Here is a 20,936-nt window from a genome sequence, read left to right as displayed (position 1 = left end):
CAACTGGCAGATACTTACTTGGTCTATCCCTTTCTCTTTTAACCAAAGGCACAATGTTAGACGTCCTCCAGTCCTCGGGCACCACGCTTGTAGCCAGAGAGGGTTGGAAAATGATGATGAGAGCCTCCGCTATTTCCTCCCTTGCTTCTCTTCACAGCCCGAAATACATTTCATCCAGGCCTGACGATTTATCTACTTTCAAAGATGCTACACCCCTTACGGCTGAATTTTCTGCTCCAGTCCGTCTCTGTATTCGTCTCGGAAGGGCGGCATTGGCAGTGGTGAGCTCTTCTGGGTAGGCAGCCAACTTCCAGTGCCCCGCCAGGGTTTTCGGGGCCGGTTTCAGCAGGGCGCGGAGCATTACCGCCCGGAAGAGGTGAGTCGGTGTGCAATGACCCTGGTTGCGGCACCGGCTCAATTTTTGAGTCCAGCCTGACCCATAGCGCTGCGTAGAGCGTCCTGCTGGGACTGCATGTGAAAACGGGCAATTCAACCTGTAGCGGCTGCAGTGAGGTAAGTAATGTCAACTTAGGTAAGTGTGATTCTTTTTTTTGCAATTTGTGTTGTGGTGGCATGGAGTATGAATTAGGAATGTTTTTGGTGGATATTTTTCAGGCTTTTTTTTCCTCCCCAGGCCTCTCTTGGAGCCCTCCGAGGCCGCCTGCTTAGCTCGGGATTTTTACATGCTCAGCCGGCCCAGCGCCCTAAGAGAGATATGCAACACCGCCCTTACCGCTCCGCCTTACACTCAGGGCCCCGCTGCCCAATTTTGCTGACTGAGACGCAAACTTTTTCCAGGTGGTATCAGGACCGCCCTGTCGTCATTAACGCCCCCAAATCCTAAAAGCTGAAAATTTAGCCCATTATATTTCCTCTCTCACTATGTTTATTTCATCTAATATTTCACACTTCTCCCCCTTAACTACAATGTCTGCGTTTTCCCACTCTTTTGTGAATACAAGCGCAAAGTATCAATTAAGGACCATACTCACTTCTTCCATCTCCACACATAGGTTACCTTTTTGGTCTCTAATAAGCCCTATTCTTTCCTTAGTTATCCTCTTGCTCCTTATGTATTTATCAAACATTTTTGGGTTTTCCTTGATTTTACTTGTCAATATTTTTTCATGCCTTCTCTTTGCTTTCCTAATTTCCTTTCTATACTCCTCTAGGCTTTCTGTGGTATTGAGCTCTCGGTATCTGACATAAGTTTCTCTTTTTCCCATATCTCCTTGCTCCTTGACATCCTGGAGACTCTAGATTTGGCAGTCTCATCCTTTTTCTTTAAGGGAACATAGAAAACCTTAACCCTCACTATCTTCTCCTTGAATGCCTCCCACTGCTCTAACACTGATTTACCATCATGTGGTTGTTTCCAGTCCACTTTTGTTAAATCACATCTCAGCTTAGTAAAATTGGATTTTCCCCAATTGAAAACTTTAACTCCTGGTCTATCTTTGTCCCTTTCCATAACTATACTAAATCTAATTGAATTATGGTCACTACCACCAAAATGCTCTCCCATTGATACCCCTTCTACCTGCCCAGCTTCATTCCCTAAAAACCCAGTCCAGAACTGCCACCTCTCTTGTTGGGCTTGCTACGTACTGGCTAAAAAGGTTCTCCTGAATACCTCTTTCCCTTTTACAGTGATTTTATCCCAGTTAATATTAGGGTAGTTAAAATCCCCTACTATTAATGCCCTATTTTTTTTTCTTAGAATTTGCCTATATATTTGCTCTTCTCTCTCCCTCTGGCTATTTGGGGGTCTATGTGATTGCCCCTTTTTTGTTCTTCAGTTCAACTTATATGACCTCATTTGAGGATCCTTCTAACATATCCTCCCTCCTCACAGCTGTAATTGTTTATTTAACCAATATTGCGACCCTCTCTGTTTTTTCATCCCCCTCTTTATCTCGTTTGAAAACCCTGTAACCAGAAATGTTGAGCTGACATTCCTGCCCTACTTTAAGCCATGTTTCAGTAATAGCTGTGGGGCTGGATTTTCGGGTCCTTTGTGCTCCGGATCTCGCCCCGGAGCGGTGAGAAATGGGGTGGCGAGGTCTCCTGCATCCTGTTGGGAGCTTTGGGTCGGGTTCTGCGGCGGCGCTTAGAAGCACTGTTGGGAAGAGCCGCGCTGGGTGTGCAACGTCTCTTGTTGCGACACTAGTGCGAGTTTTGACTCGCATCCAACCCATGCGCCCCGCGATGACCGCCAGGTAAAAGACAGCGGTCCAGCCATGTTGGCGGCGGTGAGGTAGATAAAGTGCAGAAAAGGTAAGTTTGAGTGTTTATTCTTTTATATTTTTGTAGCGATTTGTGTTGTGGTGTGGGCAATGTTTTTGGAATGTCTTTATGTTTTTTTGTTCCCCCCGCCCCCCCCAAAGCCTCTCTTGGAGCGCTTCCGGCCCCGCACTTTAGTTGGCGAGGTTACCATTTTTGCGGTGCAAAATTATACAATGCCTCCCTTCATGCTGGGCCCAGATGGCAAAAATTTCTCCCCAGAGCACAGATGTTCCCCGGGCGGTAACTTTCCCGCCCCGAAAACGGCCAAACCGAAAATTTAGCCCATGGTATCATACTTCTACATATCTATCTGTGCCCTCAGCTCATCTGCCTTATTCACTATAGTCCTTGCATTGAAGTATATACTATTTAGCACTGCCAAATGCCTTTGTTGTCTATGTTCTAGCCTTTGTTTCCTCTGCCTTCCAAACTCACTGACTAATTTTCTGCCTTCCACTTTCAGCGGTTCTCTTCCGCCTGCCAAGCTAGTTTAAACTCTCCCTAACATCACTTGAAAATTACCCCACAATGTTATTGGTCCCGGCCCTGTTGTGGTGCATCCGGTCCGACTTGTACAGGTCCCACCTCCCAAAGAACCGGTTCAAATGCCTCAGGATTATGAAGCCCTCCCTCCTGCACCAGCTCTCCAGCCACGCATTCATCTGCTCTATCGTCCTATTTCTCACTAGCACGTGGCACCGGGAATAATCCGGAGATTACTATCTTTGATGTCCTGTTTTTTAATCTCTTTCCCAGATCCCTAAATTCTGCCTGCAGGATTTTATCCCTCTTTCTACCTATATCATTGATACTGATATGTACTACAATCTGTGGCTAATCTAAAGCCCTCCCTCCTGCCCCATCTCTCCAACTACACGTTCATCTGCTTTATCCTCCTATTTTTATACTCATTAGCACGTGGCACTAGGAGTAATTCGGAGAGTACTACTTTTGAGGCCCTGTTTATTAATGTCAAATGACGGAAAGTTGCTCAGCACTTAAGCGCATGAGGCGTCATCCACCGAAGATAGTGTTTTGATGTCATCCCAGTTCCATCGAATCTTTCCTAGCCAGCTTCTGCCGAACAGCGTTGAGCCATCACCTGGTACAATCCATAGTGATAAGTCATGCACAGCTCCTTCGTACAATCCCTTTACTGCCACACTGCCAATGACTGGTATGAGCTCTTTAGTGTAAGTGCACAGCTTTGTATAAATCGGGCTCAGTTTGGCCTTTGTGCCTTGTTGCCCCACAGTTTCTCAAAAGCCTTCTGGCTCATAATTGACTGACTCGCCCCTGTGTTCAACTCCATGGAAACTGGAATGTCATTTAATTTGACTTTCAGCATTATAGGAGGACTCTTGATGTTGAAGGTGTGTACCCCATACACTTCTTCCTCGGGCTCTGGTTGAGTTGCCTCTTTTACTCATTCTGTGTGATCCACTTCGGATCGACCATCTTCTGCCGACTCTGCCACATAGTGAGTCGCAGCACGTTTGCACATTCGCTGGAGGTGCCCCATTGTTTCGCAGCCTTTGCACACGCAGTGCTTGAATCGACATTGATGGGCTCGATGATTACCCCCGCAGCGCCAACATGGTGTTAATGGATTCGCATTTACACCCCACTGTGGACTCTGAGTCATTCTAGGTCTTGCAGCTGCAGACGTGTAGGCCCTGCCATGTACAGTTCTGCCTGCTAAAGGCGTTATTTTATGTACAGTACTTGCCGGTGAGCTTCGATGCTGAGAAGATATCAGTTTAGTATTATCGTTCGTGAACATGAAAGCCTGGGCTATTGTGATGGCCTTGTTCAGGTCTGGGGATTCGGCAGATAGCAGCTTGCAAAGAATGACCTCGTGGCCGATTCCAAGCACGAAAAAATCCTGCAGCATTTCCCCCAAATATCCAGCAAAATCACAAGGTCCCTCAAGGCGTCTTAGGTCGGCGACATAACTCGCCAAGTGCTGGCCCTCGGAGCAATGGTCCGTATAGAAGCGATACCTGGCCATTAAGATGCTCTCCTTCTGCTTGAGGTATTCCTGAACCAGCGTACACAACTCTGCATAAGTCTTTTCCGTTGGTTTTGTCGGTGCTAGCAGATGTTTGATGAGGCCGTATGTTGTACACCCACAAACGGTGAGGAAAATCACGCTGCGCTTGATCGCTTTATTGTCCGCATCCAGCTTGTTGGCCACGAAGTACTCGTCGAGACGTTCAACGAAGGCTTCCCAATCATCACCCTCTACAAATCGCTCAAGAATACCAACGGCGGCCATAACCACGTGAAAGTTCGCGATCTGTTACTCGTCGCCAATTGTTATGTTTAGAATAACTCCACAAGACTGAGTACTGTGAGCTTAAACTGATGTGACCTTAGTCTCTTTAATAAAACTCCAGAGTGCCAAAGCAGCATGGCAGACAACCTTTTATACTCGCTTGCATGAGGTATGCAGGTGACCCTTGGGCCGCCCAACAGGTGCGCCCTCTGGTGGCAAGTCTCATACAGTTATAATGTTTACATACATAACAGATTTAATTTATAAATTTGGATTGGAATGTGTAATTTGTGTTGGCTTTTATTTTTGCATTGTGGGAAAGAGGAGGATGTTACGGACAGTGACAGGAAAGGTAAAGGGTGTGGGACTGTTGGTGAATGGGGAGTTGTGGTTGAAGTTACAGGTATCGCTCGTGGCTTATTTGTTCACGTAGAGCCCGGGCAGAAAGCGGCTGTCTCAGTTGCAGCCTCTCTTCCTCTTTCACCTCTCCTCCAGTGTTGAAAGGAGCATGCAGGGTGCCATAGCAGTCCAGCAGTTTGTTCTCCAACAGGTTACTAGGATTGCTGAGGTGCTGCCCCGGGGGAGTGGCAATGGATTTGTGGAGGCCGATCCTGCTGTCCTCTCTCAGGATGACAGCATTTGTCCTCCCACCACTCGACTCCTGCAGTGCCCTTGCTGTTCCCTGTCAGCCCAGACAGCTGCTGCCCATGCCAAGGTGGTGCAGTAGAAAGCCAGGCCTACTAGGCCCAAAGCTCCTTGAGGTCGCCTGCAAGGTCATCTGCATTTCCCCCACTGAAAATTAGCAGCCTTTCAACAACCATGCTGCATCCACTGGGGTAGCACAATGTAGGAGCACTGGGATAGGCAGAGCTCCGTGCAAGATGGGCACTAAGGGAATGCACAAGGGTGAATGGTTGATTTTTTAATGTAATATTGGATGGAGAAATGGATATAGTTTGATTGGAATGTTTGCTTTGGGGTGGCTTTTATTCCAATACGTTTTCTGCCCTTTGGTATTCCGCAGCTCCACCCATACAGATTCCACATCATCCAAGCTTTTGTCCTTCCTTACTATTGCATTAATTTAATTTCATCTTTAACCAGCAACACTTCCCCACCTCCTTTTCCTTTCTGTCTATCCTTCCTGAATGTTGAATACCTCTGGATGTTGAGTTCCCAGCCTTGGTCACCCTGGAGCCATGTCTCTATGATGCCAATTATATCATATTCATTAATTGCAGTTAATTCGTCCACCTTATTACGAATACTCCTCGCATTGAAGCACAGAGCCTTCAGGCTTGTTTTTTTAACACACTTTGCCCCTTTAGAATTTTGCTGCAATGTGGCCCTTTTTGATTTTTGCCTTGGGTTTCTCTGCCTTCCACTTTTATTTTTCTTCTTTCTATCTTTTGCTTCTGTCCCATTCTATTTCCCTCTGTCTCCCTGCATAGGTTCCCATCCCCCTGCCATATTAGCATAAACCTTCCGCAACAGCACTAGCAAACACTCCCCCTAGGACATTGGTTCCGGTCCTGCCCAGGTGCAAACTGTCCGGTTTGTACTGGTCCCACCTCCCCCAGAACCGGTACCAATGTCCCAGGAATTTGAATCCCTCCCTTGTGCACACTCCTCAAGCCACGTATTCATCTGAGCTATCCTGCGATTCCTACTCTGACTAGTACGTGGCACTGGTAGCCCTTGTCACCCAGTAGCCAACCTCTGGTTTGTCTTGGTGTTTTCTTGGTGGCTCAAAGGTTGAGGAAACAGCAGACTGGCACAGAATAAAAGCATCAAGAATGCTGCCAGGATGCTGGGCATTCACCATCATGATGTGCTGAGCGTGGTCGCACACCAACTGCACATTGAGCGAGTTGTAACTTTTGGGGTTGCGATACACTGCGGAGCATTCGGAATAAGGTGGATGAATTAACTGCGCAGATAGCTGTTAACGGAAATGATGTAATTAGGATTACGGAGACATGGCTCCAGGGTGACCAAGGCTTGGAACTCAACATCCAGGGCTATTCAATATTCAGGAAGGATAGACAGAAAGGAAAAGGAGGTGGGGTAGTGATGCTGGTAAAAGAGGAGATTAACGCAATAGTAAGGAAGGACATTAGCTTGGATGATGTGGAATCTGTATGGGTAGAGCTGCGGAACATCAGTGGGCAGAAAACGCTAATGGGAGTTGTGTACAGACCACCAAACAGTGGTAGTGAGGTTGGGGTGGCATCAAACAGGAAATTAGGGATGCATGCAGTAAAGGTACAGCAGTTATCATGGGTGACTTTAATCTACATATAGATTGGGCTAACCAAACTGGTAGTAACACGGTGGAGGAGGATTTCCTGGAGTGTATAAGGGAGTGTTTTCTAGACCAATATGTCGAGGAACAAACGAGAGAGCAGGCCATCCTAGACTGAGTGATGTGTAATGAGAGAGGATTAATTAGCAATCTTGTTGTGCGAGGCCCCTTGGGGAAGAGTGACCATCAGATGATAGAATTCTTCATTAAGATGGAGAGTAACACAGTTAATTCAGAGACTATGGTCCTGAACTTAAAGAAAGGTAACTTCAATGGTATGAGACGTGAATTGGATAGAATAGACTGGCGAATGATACTTAAAGGGCTGACGGTGGATAGGCAATGGCAGACTTTTAAAGATCACATGGATGAACTTCAGCAATTGTACATCCCTGTCTGGCGTAAAAATAAAACGGGAAAGGTGGCTCAACTGTGGCTAGCAAGGGAAATTAGGGATAGTGTTAAATCCAAGGAAGAGGCATATAAATTGTCGAGAAAAAGCAGCAAACCTGAGGACTAGGAGAAATTTAGACTTCAGCAGAGGAGGACAAAGGGTTTAATTAGGAGGGGGAAAAGAGAGAATGAGAGCAAGCTTGCCGGGAACATAAAAACTGACTACGAAAGCTTCTATAGATATGTGAAGAGAAAAAGATTAGTGAAGACAAATGTAGGTCCCTTGCAATCAGAATCAGGTGAATTTATAATGAGGAACAAAGAAATGGCAGACCAATTGAACAAAACTTTGGTTCTGTCTTCACTAAGAAAGACATAAATAACCTTCCGGAAATACTGGGGACCGAGGGTCTCGCGAGAAGGAGGAACTGAAGGATATCCTTATTAGTCAGTAAATGGTGTTAGGGAAATTGATGGGATTGAAGGCTGATAAATCCCCAGGGCCTGATAGTCTGCATCCCAGAGTATTTAATGAAGTGGCACTAGAAATAGTGGATGTATTGGTGGTCATTTTCCAACATTCTATAGACTCTGAATCAGTTCCTATGGATTGTAGGGTAGCTAATGTAACCCAACTTTTTAAAAAAGGAGGGAGAAAGAAAACAAGGAATTATAGACTGGTTAGCCTGACATCGGTAGTGGGGAAAATGTTGCAATCAATTATTAAAGACGTAATAGCAGCGCATTTGGAAAGCAGTGACAGGATCGGTCCAAGTCAGCATGGATTTATGAAAGGAAAATCACGCTTGACAAATCTTCTAGAATTTTTTGAGGTTGTAACTAGTAGACTGGACAAGAGAGAACCAGTGATGTGGTGTATTTGGACTTTCTAAAGGCTTTTGACAAGGTCCCACACAAGAGATTAGTGTGCAAAACTATTGGGGGTAATGTATAGATGTGGATAGAGAACTGATTGGCAGACAGGAAGCAAAGAGTAGGAGTAAATGGGTACTTTTCAGAATGGCAGGCAGTGACTAGTGGGGTACCGCAAGGTTCTGTGCTGGGGCCCCAGCTGTTTACATTGTACATTAATGATTTAGACGAGGGGATTAAATGTAGTATCTCCAAATTTGCGGATGACACTAAGTTGGGTGGCAGTGTGAGCTGCGAGGAGGATGCTATGAGGCTGCAGAGTGACTTGGATAGGTTAGGTGAGTGGGCAAATGCATGGCAGATGAAGTATAATGTGGATAAATGTGAGGTTATCCACTTTGGTGGTAAAAACAGAGAGACAGGCTATTATCTGAATGGTGACAGATTAGGAAAAGGGGAGGTGCAACGAGACCTGGGTGTCATGGTACATCAGTCATTGAAGGTTGGCATGCATGTACAGCAGGCAGTTAAGAAAGCAAATAGCACGTTGGCCTTCATAGCAAGGGGATTTGAGTACAGGGGCAGGGAGGTGTTGCTACAGTTGTACAGGGCCTTGGTGAGGCCACACCTGGAGTATTGTGTACAGTTTTGGTCTCCTAACTTGAGGAAGGACATTCTTGCTATTGAGGGAGTGCAGCGAAGGTTCACCAGACTGATTCCCGGGATGGCGGGACTGACATATCAAGAAAGATTGGATCAACTGGGCTTGTATTCACTGGAGTTCAGAAGAATGAGAGGGGATCTCATAGAAACGTTTAAAATTCTGACGGGTTTAGACAGGTTAGATGCAGGAAGAATGTTCCCAATGTTGGGGAAGTCCAGAACCAGGGGTCACAGTCTAAGGATAAGGGGTAAGCCATTTAGGACCGAGATGAGGAGAAACTTCTTCACCCAGAGAGTGGTGAACCTGTGGAATTCTCTACCACAGAAAGTTGTTGAGGCCAATTCACTAAATATTTTCAAAAAGGAGTTAGATGTAGTCCTTACTACTAGGGGGATCAAGGGGTATGGCGAGAAAGCAGGAATTGGGTACTGAAGTTGCATGTTCAGCCATGAACTCATTGAATGGCGGTGCAAGCTCGAATGGCCGAATGTCCTACACCTGCACCTATTTTCTATGTTTCTATTTACAATATACATTAATGATTTGCACAAAGGAATTGAATGTAATATCTCCACGTTTGCAGATGACACTAAACTGTGTGGCAGTGTGAGCTGTGAGGAGGATGCTAAGAGGCTGCAGGATGACTTGGACAGGTTATGTGAGTGGGCAATTGCAGTATAATGTGGATAAATGTGAGGTTATCTACTTTCGTGGTAAAAACAGGGATGCAGAATATTATCTGAATGGTGTCAGATTAGTAAAAGGGGAGGTGCAACAGGACCTGGATTTCATGGTACATCAGTCATTGAAAGTTGGCATGCAGGTACAGCAGGCGGTGAAGAAGGCAAATGGCATGTTGGCCTTCATAGTGAGAGGATTTGAATATAGGAGCAGGGAGATCTTGCTGCAGTTGTAGAGGTGAGGCCACACCTTGAATATTGTGTACAGTTTTGGTATCCTAATCTGAGGAAGGACATTCTTGCTATTGAGGGAGTGCAGCAAAGGTTCACCAGACTGATTCTCGGGATGGCAGGACTGACATATGAAGAAAGACTGGATCGACTAGGCTTATATTCACTGGAATTTAGATGAATGAGAGGGAATCTCATAGAAACATATAAAATTCTGATGGGATTGGACAGGTTAGATGCTGGGAAAAATGTTCCCGATGTTGGGGAAATCCAGAACCAGGGGCCACAGTCTAAGGATAAGGGGTAAGCCATTTAGGACCGAGATGAGGAGAAACTTCTTCACTCAGAGAATAGTGAACCTATGGAATTCTCTACCGCAGAAAGTTGTTGAGGCCAGTTCATTAGATATATTCAAAAGGAGTTAGATGTGGCCCTTACAGCTAAAGGGCTCAAGGGGTATGGAGAGAAAGCAGGAAAGGGGTACTGAAGTTGCATGATCAGCCATGATCATATTGAATGGCGGTGCAGGCTCGAAGGGCCGAATGGCCTACTCCTGCACCTATTTTCTATGTTTCTATCTCAGCCTTTATATGTGATGCCCGCAAAGCCACGTGCGTTCAAGCGATGATGCCCTGCACCATGGGGTAGTCCGCTATCCTGGCAAAGCCACGTGCATGCTCCACTTGCTTCTTTCTGGTTAATTAAGTCCCCTCCCCTCACATAAAGAGCTTCTGTCATCTCTCTTGTGCAGCAGTGGACGGCAAACTGTGAGATGTTGCAGATATTGCCTGCTCTAACCTGGAAGGATCCTGATGTGAAGAAACTCAAGGCCATGGTCACCTTTACAGCCAGTGGCAGCAGTGTTTTTACCATGGGCTTGACAGAGCTAGGTCTTGTTCCAGTGGCAACGATTAACCAAGACGACTGGAGACCAGCTCTCCTGCACGGACCCAGTGCGCACACATATCGCAGTGTGGGCTGGCCTGTGCTGCCCCTGAGCTCTCTCCTCTCCTGGGCCCCGATCACGTCGCTCTACAATCTCTCGCCGCTCCTTCGCCCCGACCGCGCCACTCCTCTGCTCCTTGCCGCCTCTCCTGCTGTACCTGCTCCCGCTCCATTCAGCGACCTTGATTTTGGTGACATTCAATCCAGTCGCCCTTCTCCTGATGTGCAACGGCCATCGCAAATTAAAAAAATCCATGCACAGGCATCTTCTACCCTTCAATATGTATTTCGGGACCTGGAATGTCAGGCCCTTCATTGAAACACCTGTGAACTCATCCCTTTTTGGTGTGGAAGCAAGTCATCCTCGATACGAGGGACCGCCTAAGAAGACCTTGTCTTGCCATGGAGTGAGCGGCAGGTCTGGTTGCAAGAAATGGCGGCGTTCTGTGTGCACCTTCTTCGTAAAGTGCAGATGTCCCATACACTCGCTCAGGTTGAAGTAAGAGAATTGCTCTCGGAAGACCCTAGTTGGTAAAGTCTCCTTCTGAGAGCCCTTCTCTCCCTCCTTCTCCTCCCTTTGTGAGCAGCTTGTCCTCTTTTCTGCCTCTGCTCCATCTCCCTATCATGCTGCAGGCCAAGGGTGATAACAACTAGAGCACCATGACTGGGAGCAAATGGTGTGACAAGAACCCTTGAAGTTAGCAGCAAGGGCTTCTCCACTTGCAAAAGCACTCATTCTCACCTCTCCAACTTTAAATAACTCTAGAAGCCCCAAACACTTCCATAAACTTACACAGTGCCAGTAGAAATCAAAAAGCAAGTTACCTGAAATTTGTTGATGATCCATTTAAATAGCACTGTGGTGGCGGCGGGGGGGCGGTTGGGGGCGTGGGGTTCCTTCCTGCTGCTGAATTCATGTTCAGCTGTGCGAAGTTAACACAAGGCATTAACTCCAGCGATAATGACAAAAATGGCAGGGCTGCCGTCAAATCAAGGTTGCACGCTGATTGACGCCACGATCTTCCTACTTACAATACTTCTAGAGCAGGCTCCTAACGACTGCCCTACCATCCTCAGCAAGATAGCGTTCTGCATGGCCCGCACCAGAAATGTGTGCGCACTGCCCAGAAGCCATTTTGGTCCCAATTCGTCACCCGTAGCTCCCAAATGACAGGTGCTGAATTTCTAGGCCCAGGACTTGAGCTATAATGCTCCATATATTCTATGAGTAGGCAAGCATAGGTAGAACTCAGAAGGGTTCCCTTTGCAACAGTTGTGACTTGTAGGAAGTGTAGGTTTAAAGGTGAAGTTGTTCAAGTACAAATTAAATGAAGAATTGCAAATACTGGTATTTCAACATCTGTAAAGAGAAAGAACAGGTTAATGATTTCGGTGTAAGCTGTTTGATAGGATTGGAAAATAAAATACAGGCGAGCCATTATTAGGGCTGAAGCAAGCAAAGGGGAAGATTGGGGAGAAGAGAACAGCAACTAAATGTACAGTCCCCACCACGCACGTCGTCCACTTATTACAGTCCTATATCGGGAATATGGGGCTAACCATTTGCCATCGACATAGGCTTCAATTAGAAAGGTGTCACAATATTCACCCCAATATTTCCCTATCCACTTTGTTAAAGCCCTTCATAATTTGGAAAACCTCAATTGTAACTCCTCTTCTGCTTCTTAGCTCCACGAGAAATAGTTCCAAATATCTCGTAATTATAGTTTCCCATCCTGGTGGATCTACGAGTCCTTTCTATAATGGAGTGCCCAAAACTGCACACTACTCTAGCCTACTCAGTATCTTGTATTAATTCATTATTACTCATTTACACTTGTACTATATCTAGCTACACTCACACATTCAGGGAATTATGTATTTGAACCCCTATGACATGGGCTGAAGTGCAGAAACAACTTTTTACCCCTAGTGTCTGTCCCATTTGGCCCAAATGCCTGGCAGACATGAAACTCAACAGACACAGATGTTCTTGCATTTCATTTCTGGGATATTTAAGTGAACTCTATTTGGGTAAATAGTCCAGTCTGTAACTCTATTCACGACCATTAATGATCATACGTTTTTCGTTTAACTGACAGGTACTAATGATGACATGGGTGTGGTAGAAGACCGAAGAAACACTTCTCGTGAAGCATTAGAGAAGCTATTCTGTCTTCTCACTACTTACTTCTCAGATTGCACTTTTGATCAGGTAGCGAGTTTTAAAAATACCTTGGTTATTTTTGATTTAAATATAGATTCAGCCATTTTGGAAGTCTGATTTAACTTGTGTTGTTTGAAGAATATATTGCAGAACATTGAAAATCCAGGGCGCATTCAACTTCATCAAGGTGTAAAGGACTTGGCTGGAACTTCAGAGTGTTATATGGGCGATGGAGAAGATGTAATGAAGGATCGCATATTTATTAGGGTATGGTTTGTCACATTTAGCCAATGCCAATATAAAATATGCTCAAATGTTATTTTTATTTTTCTTCTACTGGAATACTGTGACAGAATTTGAGAAAAGGGCAGGATGTCTTAAGGTTAAAGATTAGGCCCTTGGGTTGAATATTTTAAAAATTGCATGAAGCTAACACGTTGCTGGAGGTTACTGACTGGAACTTGTAGAAATGATTTCTCCATTATTGGAACGTGGGGAAAAATGTTCACGTTAGTAATCCATATGGGGAGTAATTTTGCGCAGCAGTATTCACATTGTGGAGCCTCACTAGACTGGTGATAGGGTGGGAGCTGGGCTAGAACACTAGGTCTAATTCTCTGTAGGTCCAAGCTCTTATCTAGTGAGGCTCCATACTGGGAGCAGAGACGTGAAAAATTCCCCCATGATAACACAAAATTAATTGGGAAATGTCAGAGCTGAAGACTAGACAGATCTGTCTGGACATAATGCCTATTGTACGAATTTTTTTTTCCGTTCATGGGATGTGGGCCAGAATTTATTTCACATCCCTAATTGGCCTTGAGGAGGTTGTGGTGAGCCACCATAGCAGTCCGTTTGGTAAAGGTACTCTGGCAGTGCTGTTAGGGAGAGTGTTCCAGGATTTTGACCCCGTGACAATGAAGGAACGGCGATATATTTCCAAGTCAGGATGGTGTGTGATTTGGGGAGGAACTTGGAAGTGATGGTTTTCCCATGCGCCTGCTTCCCATCTCCTTCAAGGTGGTAGAGGTTATGGGTTTGGGAGGTGCTGTCGAAAAAGACTTGGCGAGTTGCTGCATTGCATCTTATAGATGATACACACTGTAGCCACGGTGCACCAATGGTGGAGGGAATGAATGTTTAAGATGGTGGATGGGGTGCCAATAAAGCAAGTTGCTTTGTCCTGGATGGTGTTGAGCTTCTTGAGTGTTGTTGGAGCTGCACTCATCCAGGCAAGTGGAGAGTATTCCATCACACTCCTGACTTGTGCCTTGTAGAAGGTGGAAAGGCTTTGGGGAGTCAGGAGGTGAATCCCAGCCTCTGATCTGCTCTTGTAGCCACAGTATTTAGGTGGCTGGTCCAGTTAAGTTTCTGGTCAATGGTGACTTTCAGGATGTTGATAGTGGTGGATTCAGCAATGGTAATGCAGTTGAATGTCAAGGGGAGGTGGTTAGACTCTCGCTTGTTGGAGATGGTCATTACCTGGCACTTGTGTGTTGGAAATGTCTTTTGAATTTCAATTATTAAAATGACCCATTTGAAATTGCTCATACAGGAAAAACTGCAGGAATACATAACCATGCAGAAAACACCTAATAAAGAGAGAACTCTGCAGAATATGAAAATAGCAGCATTGAAAACCGTTGAGGTTTATGCTCCATGCAAGATTTTGATTGGGAAAGAGTTTCTAGAAACACCTGGCATTGATGACACCGATCCATTGGCATTAAAACTAATCAATGATGTACTGGATGAGGTAAGTCATTACATCACCTTTGTCATCTGTCTTCTTTCTCCCATCACCAGCTCAGAGATTTTCACCTGGGACATCTAGCTAGTGGGGATGAGGATCTTGTAACTTGAGCACGAGGCAGCTGGAGGATTAGGGTAAGGATTTGGCTACAGTGGAGTCTGTGGAGTTGCCTTCCCTTGTCTGTGGAGGCACTGGACTCTGATCTCATGGGTCTTATAATGAAAAGGAGGATATTGGATAAACACGTGGAGCTACTAAAGGTGCTCCCCCAGAACGTGAGGCAGATGACACGGGTCTTGATTCCGTTCACTGGCTTCATATGCAGCATCGCTGGGAAACTTTTTCCTCTAAGAGATCAATAGAATTGTGCAGCTTCATTTCAGAATGTGACCATCCTCCACCACCCCCCCCCCCACCCCATTCCCCTCCCCCAACATCAGCTTGCAAGGAGGAGGCAGTAACCCTGGAGGCCCTGGCTTGGAGAGAGCTCTCCATTCCAGCCTTCAGACACTTGGGGTCTGGGAACAGGAGGCACCTTCTCAGGGCTTTCAGGATCTGCAGGGAGTCATTTGATCTGCCCTCTCACTTATCAGAACCCAAAACCTAGGCCAAGAACCAGTAATTTGGCTGGTTGGGTTCCCTAAGTTCCAGGGAGTGATCAATGACATGGATCTAGGCTTTTATGTTCTTTTTCAGAGGAGTGGCAACTGTATGAATAGGAAGGGGTTGTACACTCTCAGGGCCCAAGTTTCCACATGATTTGCGCCTGATTTTTAGGACTATCTTAGAAATCGCAATTCTCCACATTTTTTTTTCTGCAGTTCGAGTCAGGTTCGAGTCAGGTAGAACAGTTCTACTTTGGAACAGAAGTTTTTCTTCAAAAGGGGGCGTGTCCGGCCACTGACGCCTGATTTGAAAGTTTCCACAGTGAAAACGTACTCCAAACTAAAGTAGAATGGAGCCAGTGAAGATTTTTGTAGAACTGAAAAAACCTGTTCTACACATTAAAAAAATCAGGCGCAGGTTACAAATTAGGCGTCCAGAACGAGGGGGGGGGGGAAGGGAACTCATTAAATTCTACAATAAATCCTTATTTATACTTCTACAAATATTATACAAATAAATCCAACCTGAATAAACATTTATAAGCCAAGAAAAGATTAAATAAACCATCTTCCTACCTGTGTGAAAGTGCTTCAACCAGGGAGAATTCTGCAGCCGTTCGTGCCGCTGAGCGGGAGGGGGGGGGGGGGCGGAGAAAGCCGTTCGTGTCGCTGGGGGGGGGGGAGAAAGCTGTTCCTGTCGTTGGGGGGGGGCGGAGAAAGCTGTTCGTGCCGCTGAGCGGGGGGTGGCGGGGGGAGAAAGCTGTTCGTGCCGCTGAGCGGGGGGTGGCGGGGGGAGAAAGCTGTTCGTGCCGCTGAGTGGGGGGTGGCGGGGGGAGAAAGCTGTTCGTGCCGCTGAGTGGGGGGTGGCGGGGGGAGAAAGCTGTTCGTGCCGCTGAGCGGGGGGTGGCGGGGGGAGAAAGCTGTTCGTGCCGCTGAGCGGGGGGTGGCGGGGGGAGAAAGCTGTTCGTGCCGCTGAGCGGGGGGTGGCGGGGGGAGAAAGCTGTTCATGCCGCTGAGCGGGGTGGGGGGGGAGCAGAAAGCGGTTTGTTGTTGTGGAGGGGAGGGAGGGGAAGGAGACAGCGGTTTGTTGCCGCGGAGGAGAAGGAGACAGCGGGTTGTTGTTGTGGAGGGGAGGGAGGGCAAGGAGACAGCCGTTTGTTGCCGCGGAGGGTGGGGAGGGGAAGGAGACAGTGAGAAGGGTAGCCTCAGTGCTGATGTGCTGATGGCAATGTGATTTTATTGAAAAAAGTTCAAAAATTAAACAGCTACAAAGAACTACAAAAATGGCCGAGTGCCAATGTTTTTTTTCACACTGAGCATGCGCGAACGCTCCAACGCGCACGCGCAGCGTTGCCGGCAGGAAAAAAACTAATTTAAATAGTACCCGCCCCCTCCCACTTACAAAATCGGCGTGAGTGTAGGCTCCGCCCCCCTGGGCGCCACGCCAAACAGACAAGGAGCTGCAAAGCGCTCGAGAATAGCGCGTTTTTTTTCTGCTCGGAGGGGCGCCCGTTTTTTATCGTGTGGAAACTTGGGCCCTCAATGTGTAGATTGTGTGTGACCATCACCATAACACCTTGCAGGATGCCCTGGCAGCACAAACTATGCCTTTGTTCCCAGGTAGTTAACAGTAACCCCGCTGTTTGCAGATACTCACCGAGTGAAAGACTGGTTCCTGGGAGGCTGATCATACACACAGTTGCCCTGGCTCATGACCTCCCTGTGCCGTTCCTTATACTGCAGCACAAGAGAAAGTACAATGAAGTCCATGCTTTCACTAAATCCATCATAGAGCACATGATAGGCATGCTGAAAAGACAGTTGTGGTGCCAGGATAAATCAGAGTATCCTGCTATATCAACCGGCCAAAGTGTCCAGCATCATCACTGAGTACTGCATGCTGCTCTATTTGGCTGTTGATTAAGGCAAGAATCAGGAGGAGCAGCTGCCAGACTCTTCAAGAGGGGAAGAACCTGAGGAACTGGAAAAGGATAAGTTGGTTCCATCTTGCAAGCAGCTGGATCCACATTAGTTAATGAATATATTTCCTGACAGACCTTGGTCTGTTACTGCACCATATTCCTCCCACCATCTGACCATTTGACCCACAAATTTCTGTAATAGTAACTACAATCCCAGAATAAAGAACCTCTGTCCCAGTGACATCAGTCCTCCGTCCAGTTCAACACTTATACCAGATGAAAGTTCCTAACACAAAATACCATGTGCTAAATTCATTATTCTTCATTATTCTTCCAAATCCAAATAAATATCCCTGAACCTAATAGTTGTTTTCTTGCTGCTTTTCTATTCTATCAGTGTGTGCATGTTATTCTCTTCTAATTAATCTTTTCGATGGTGTGTCCATGATAAGAGGAGAGGTAGCTGAGTCTTACTGAGAGGCTCTTGAGATCAACATAAGAACTAGGAGCGGGAGCCGGCCATTCAGCCCATTAATTTCAAGGTGGCTTTTGACCTTCATCACCATGAACTCTAGATGGTCCTCCTTGAGGCTGTTGTCTAAAAGTTTTAACTTGCCTTCTACGGCCAGATTTGGGCTTTGAGTGCGTCCGCAGAGTGGCTGGGTGCTGCTCAATTCTTGCCTCCTCAGTGAAGCCGGAGCATCTATTGAATTGTTGCAAATGCGGAGAACCTGCCCCAACTATTAAACGATTCAGAGGGTGGAAAAACACAGCATTTCCATCCAGCCAAAACAATCTATGAAATTTCTAGGGATAAATAATCTGTACCTTCACCTACCAAACTCATTTGTTGATGTGTCTTTCTTAGTTGGAGTATTGGGAGCAGTTTTGGTTTCCACGCGATAGGAAGGATGTTGAGGGAATAGAGAGGGTATAGTGCAGATTAGTCTGCTATAAGGAAATACAAATGTGAAGAAAAGCTTGAAAAATTGTGGCTATTTTCATTGGAACAGAGATTAAGTGGTGATTTGATAGAAGTGATTACAATTCTGAAGCAATTTGATAGATTAGTTGGAAGGAGACTGGAGGTAATTTTGACTTTGACCAGCTTCTTTTTGATATTGTTTAAGATATCGTCTGACTCAAAGAAACATAGAAACATAGAAAATAGGTGCAGGAGTAGGCCATTTGGCCCTTCGAGCCTGCACCACCATTCAATAAGATCATGGCTGATCATTCACTTCAGTACCCCTTTCCTGCTTTCTCTCCATACCCCTTGATCCCTTTAGCCGTAAAGGCCATATCTAACTCCCTCTTGAATATATCCAATGAACTGGCATCAACAACTCTCTGCGGCAGGGAATTCCACAGGTTAACAACTCTCTGAGTGAAGAAGTTTCTCCTCATCAGTCTTAAATGGCTTACCCTTTATCCTTAGACTGTGTCCCCTGGTTCTGGACTTCCCCCACATCGGGAACATTCTTCCTGCATCTAACCTGTCCAGTCCCGTCAGAATTTTATATGTTTCTATGAGATCCCCTCTCATCCTTCTAAACTCCAGTGAATACAGGCCCAGTCGATCCATTCGACTGCACAGCGATCATCGCCCTTAAGCGAAATGCTTATGTCATGAAAAGGTTGCATGTTTGCATGGATAAAAGCAAGCCAGATTTTGTTACATTTTATGAAGACCTGCTGAGCACTTTTCCTCTGACAAAATTGACTTCAATGACTCAAAGTTGAAGGATCCTCTCTAAAGCAGGAAACATTGACAGCCTGACATTACTGTATCCTAATATATTCAGATAATCTTGTCCCATATACTCACAAAATCTATTCATGCAACTAATGAACATATAAAAATATCCAAAATTTCAATTAGAATATTCTCAACATCTACTGGGATTGCATCCCTTGCAGATTGGGCATATTAATGCATGATGTGAGCAAGGCATCCAGGGCCTATCACTTCCCTTTTTAAGCTTGTCTTTACTTTGTTGTGCACATTTTCTCTTCCATGTCTGTGCAGGCTGCCAAAGTTTTTGTTTGTGTTATCTGCTGACAATGCCACAACTTTATTTATTATCTCCGTTGCAAAAAGTTCTGACGTCTCCGTTAAGTTCAACAACATCCATAAGTTTAGTTTGCACACATGAACTGCCTTTACAAGCCTTGAAATAGTGAAACAAGACAGGAAGCAATTTTACATATCCATTATTCAATGCATCAAAAGACAGTGACAAATATTGAACATCTTTTAGGTCTTCAATTAGTTCATCATTTGCCCATGGAGAAAAAACATTTGCAACTGTTGCTTCAAGCGTTGTCTGCGCTCATAAGAATTTTGGGTGGGTGACATTTTTATTTAAATTGGAAGTACAGACTATTGACCTGAAACTGTGATTATGTCTAATGGTGTGATATGCAAATATTCCTGCTTGCTCACTCTGCGTTGGCTCAACTTGCAAAAAAAATCAGTAACAGTACTTGAACTAGCAGCTTTATGTTTAGTGGTACCTTTATGTACTTTTATAAATGTCCTGTCTCCACTCGAAATGGAAAATACTGACTGGCATAATCACTGGCATATTGAATATAATACAGTTGCTTCTTTTCCAATTGGTCGTAAATATGCAAAATCCTTTTGAAGCTGGTCATTAAAGCAGCAATTACACTTTTTTGTCAACACCATTTTCACTTTACATACACTGAATATCAAATCTTGTGTATGTTCTGGCAATAGTGCTGTACCATCTAACTCGTCCCCGAATATCCTAACTTTTAATTTCTCAATTTTAAATCTGTCCAAACAAACTGAAATTTTCCATATAAGGTTTGAAACACCCTCTGTCTCAGAAGGTTTCAGAAACCTCTTCCTGGTGGGAGAATGTAGAGCTTGCCTTATTTAAAAAAGACACGCACCATGTTGATCTCTGAGGTAAAGTAAATCCACTCACTTACAGCTCTCACTGTGCCCTCAGCTTCTCCGGTGACTCAATTCCCCAGAGTGTAGTGCGGCCCGAGCTATCGATGGGGTCTTTTGTCAACCGCGTTGCATTGTGGAAAGGCGGGGCCGTCATCGTCTCCTCCATTCAGTGGGCTCCTGGAATCTGTTCTTGAGCTTAAACTGGCCAGACATGGGACAAGAATCTCTCCTCCGGGGTTTCTGTACATTTGTGTTTAAAAAAACAAAGATCGAATTTTTCCAGTTTATCCAAAAATAAAGCTAAAATACAACTCTTGCCAACCAGCAGACAAATGAATATAGCTCTATTCGGGGATGAGTTTCCTCAACCAGAGACCCTTCCGGGGACATTGTTTGCCTGGGGACACATTGTTTGCCTCCGGAAAATGGGGATGAATTGTCAGCCTACAAATATCAACTGTGCCTTAGTCCTGCTCATTATATTATGATCACTATTGCCTAGATGTTCCCCTACTTTTACTTCTCTTATCTGCTCTGGCTCATTCCCCATTATTCAATCCAATAGCGAATTCTCCCTTGTTGGGCTTTTTAAATATTGGGTTAGAAAGGAGTCCTGTACATATTGTAGGACCTCCATTCCCTTATCCCCTTTACCTACCTCTTCTGTCCAGTTAATACCATAGAAACAAAGAAAATAGGTGCAGGAGTAGGCCATTCGGCCCTTTGAGCCTACACCGCCATTCAATAAGATCATGGCTGATCATTCCCTCAGTACACCTTTCCTACTTTCTCTCCATACCCCTTGATCCCCTTAGCCGTAAGGACCATAACTAACTCCCTCTTGAATATATCCTATGAACTGGCATCAACAACTCTCTGCGGCAGGGAATTCCTTAGGTTAACACCTC

General features: G+C 45.5%; 1 protein-coding gene across 3 annotated transcripts in view; it reads left to right on the top strand.

The window, feature by feature from the left end:
- Positions 1 to 20,936, top strand: part of LOC139255845 (uncharacterized) — a 241,400-nt gene that overhangs the window by 32,557 nt on the left and 187,907 nt on the right. For all 3 annotated transcript variants that reach the window (XM_070874020.1, XM_070874019.1, XM_070874018.1), the window contains exons 3-5: positions 12,758 to 12,870; positions 12,961 to 13,089; positions 14,378 to 14,578. In XM_070874020.1, the coding sequence (XP_070730121.1) occupies positions 12,758 to 12,870; positions 12,961 to 13,089; positions 14,378 to 14,578 (443 nt within the window). The remainder of the gene's footprint in view (positions 1 to 12,757; positions 12,871 to 12,960; positions 13,090 to 14,377; positions 14,579 to 20,936) is intronic.

Source organism: Pristiophorus japonicus, unplaced genomic scaffold (genome assembly GCF_044704955.1).
Source record: "Pristiophorus japonicus isolate sPriJap1 unplaced genomic scaffold, sPriJap1.hap1 HAP1_SCAFFOLD_641, whole genome shotgun sequence".
NCBI lineage: Eukaryota > Metazoa > Chordata > Chondrichthyes > Pristiophoridae > Pristiophorus > Pristiophorus japonicus.
The sequence above is the reverse complement of the archived record's forward strand: the minus strand, read 5'-3'. Positions and strand labels throughout refer to the sequence as shown.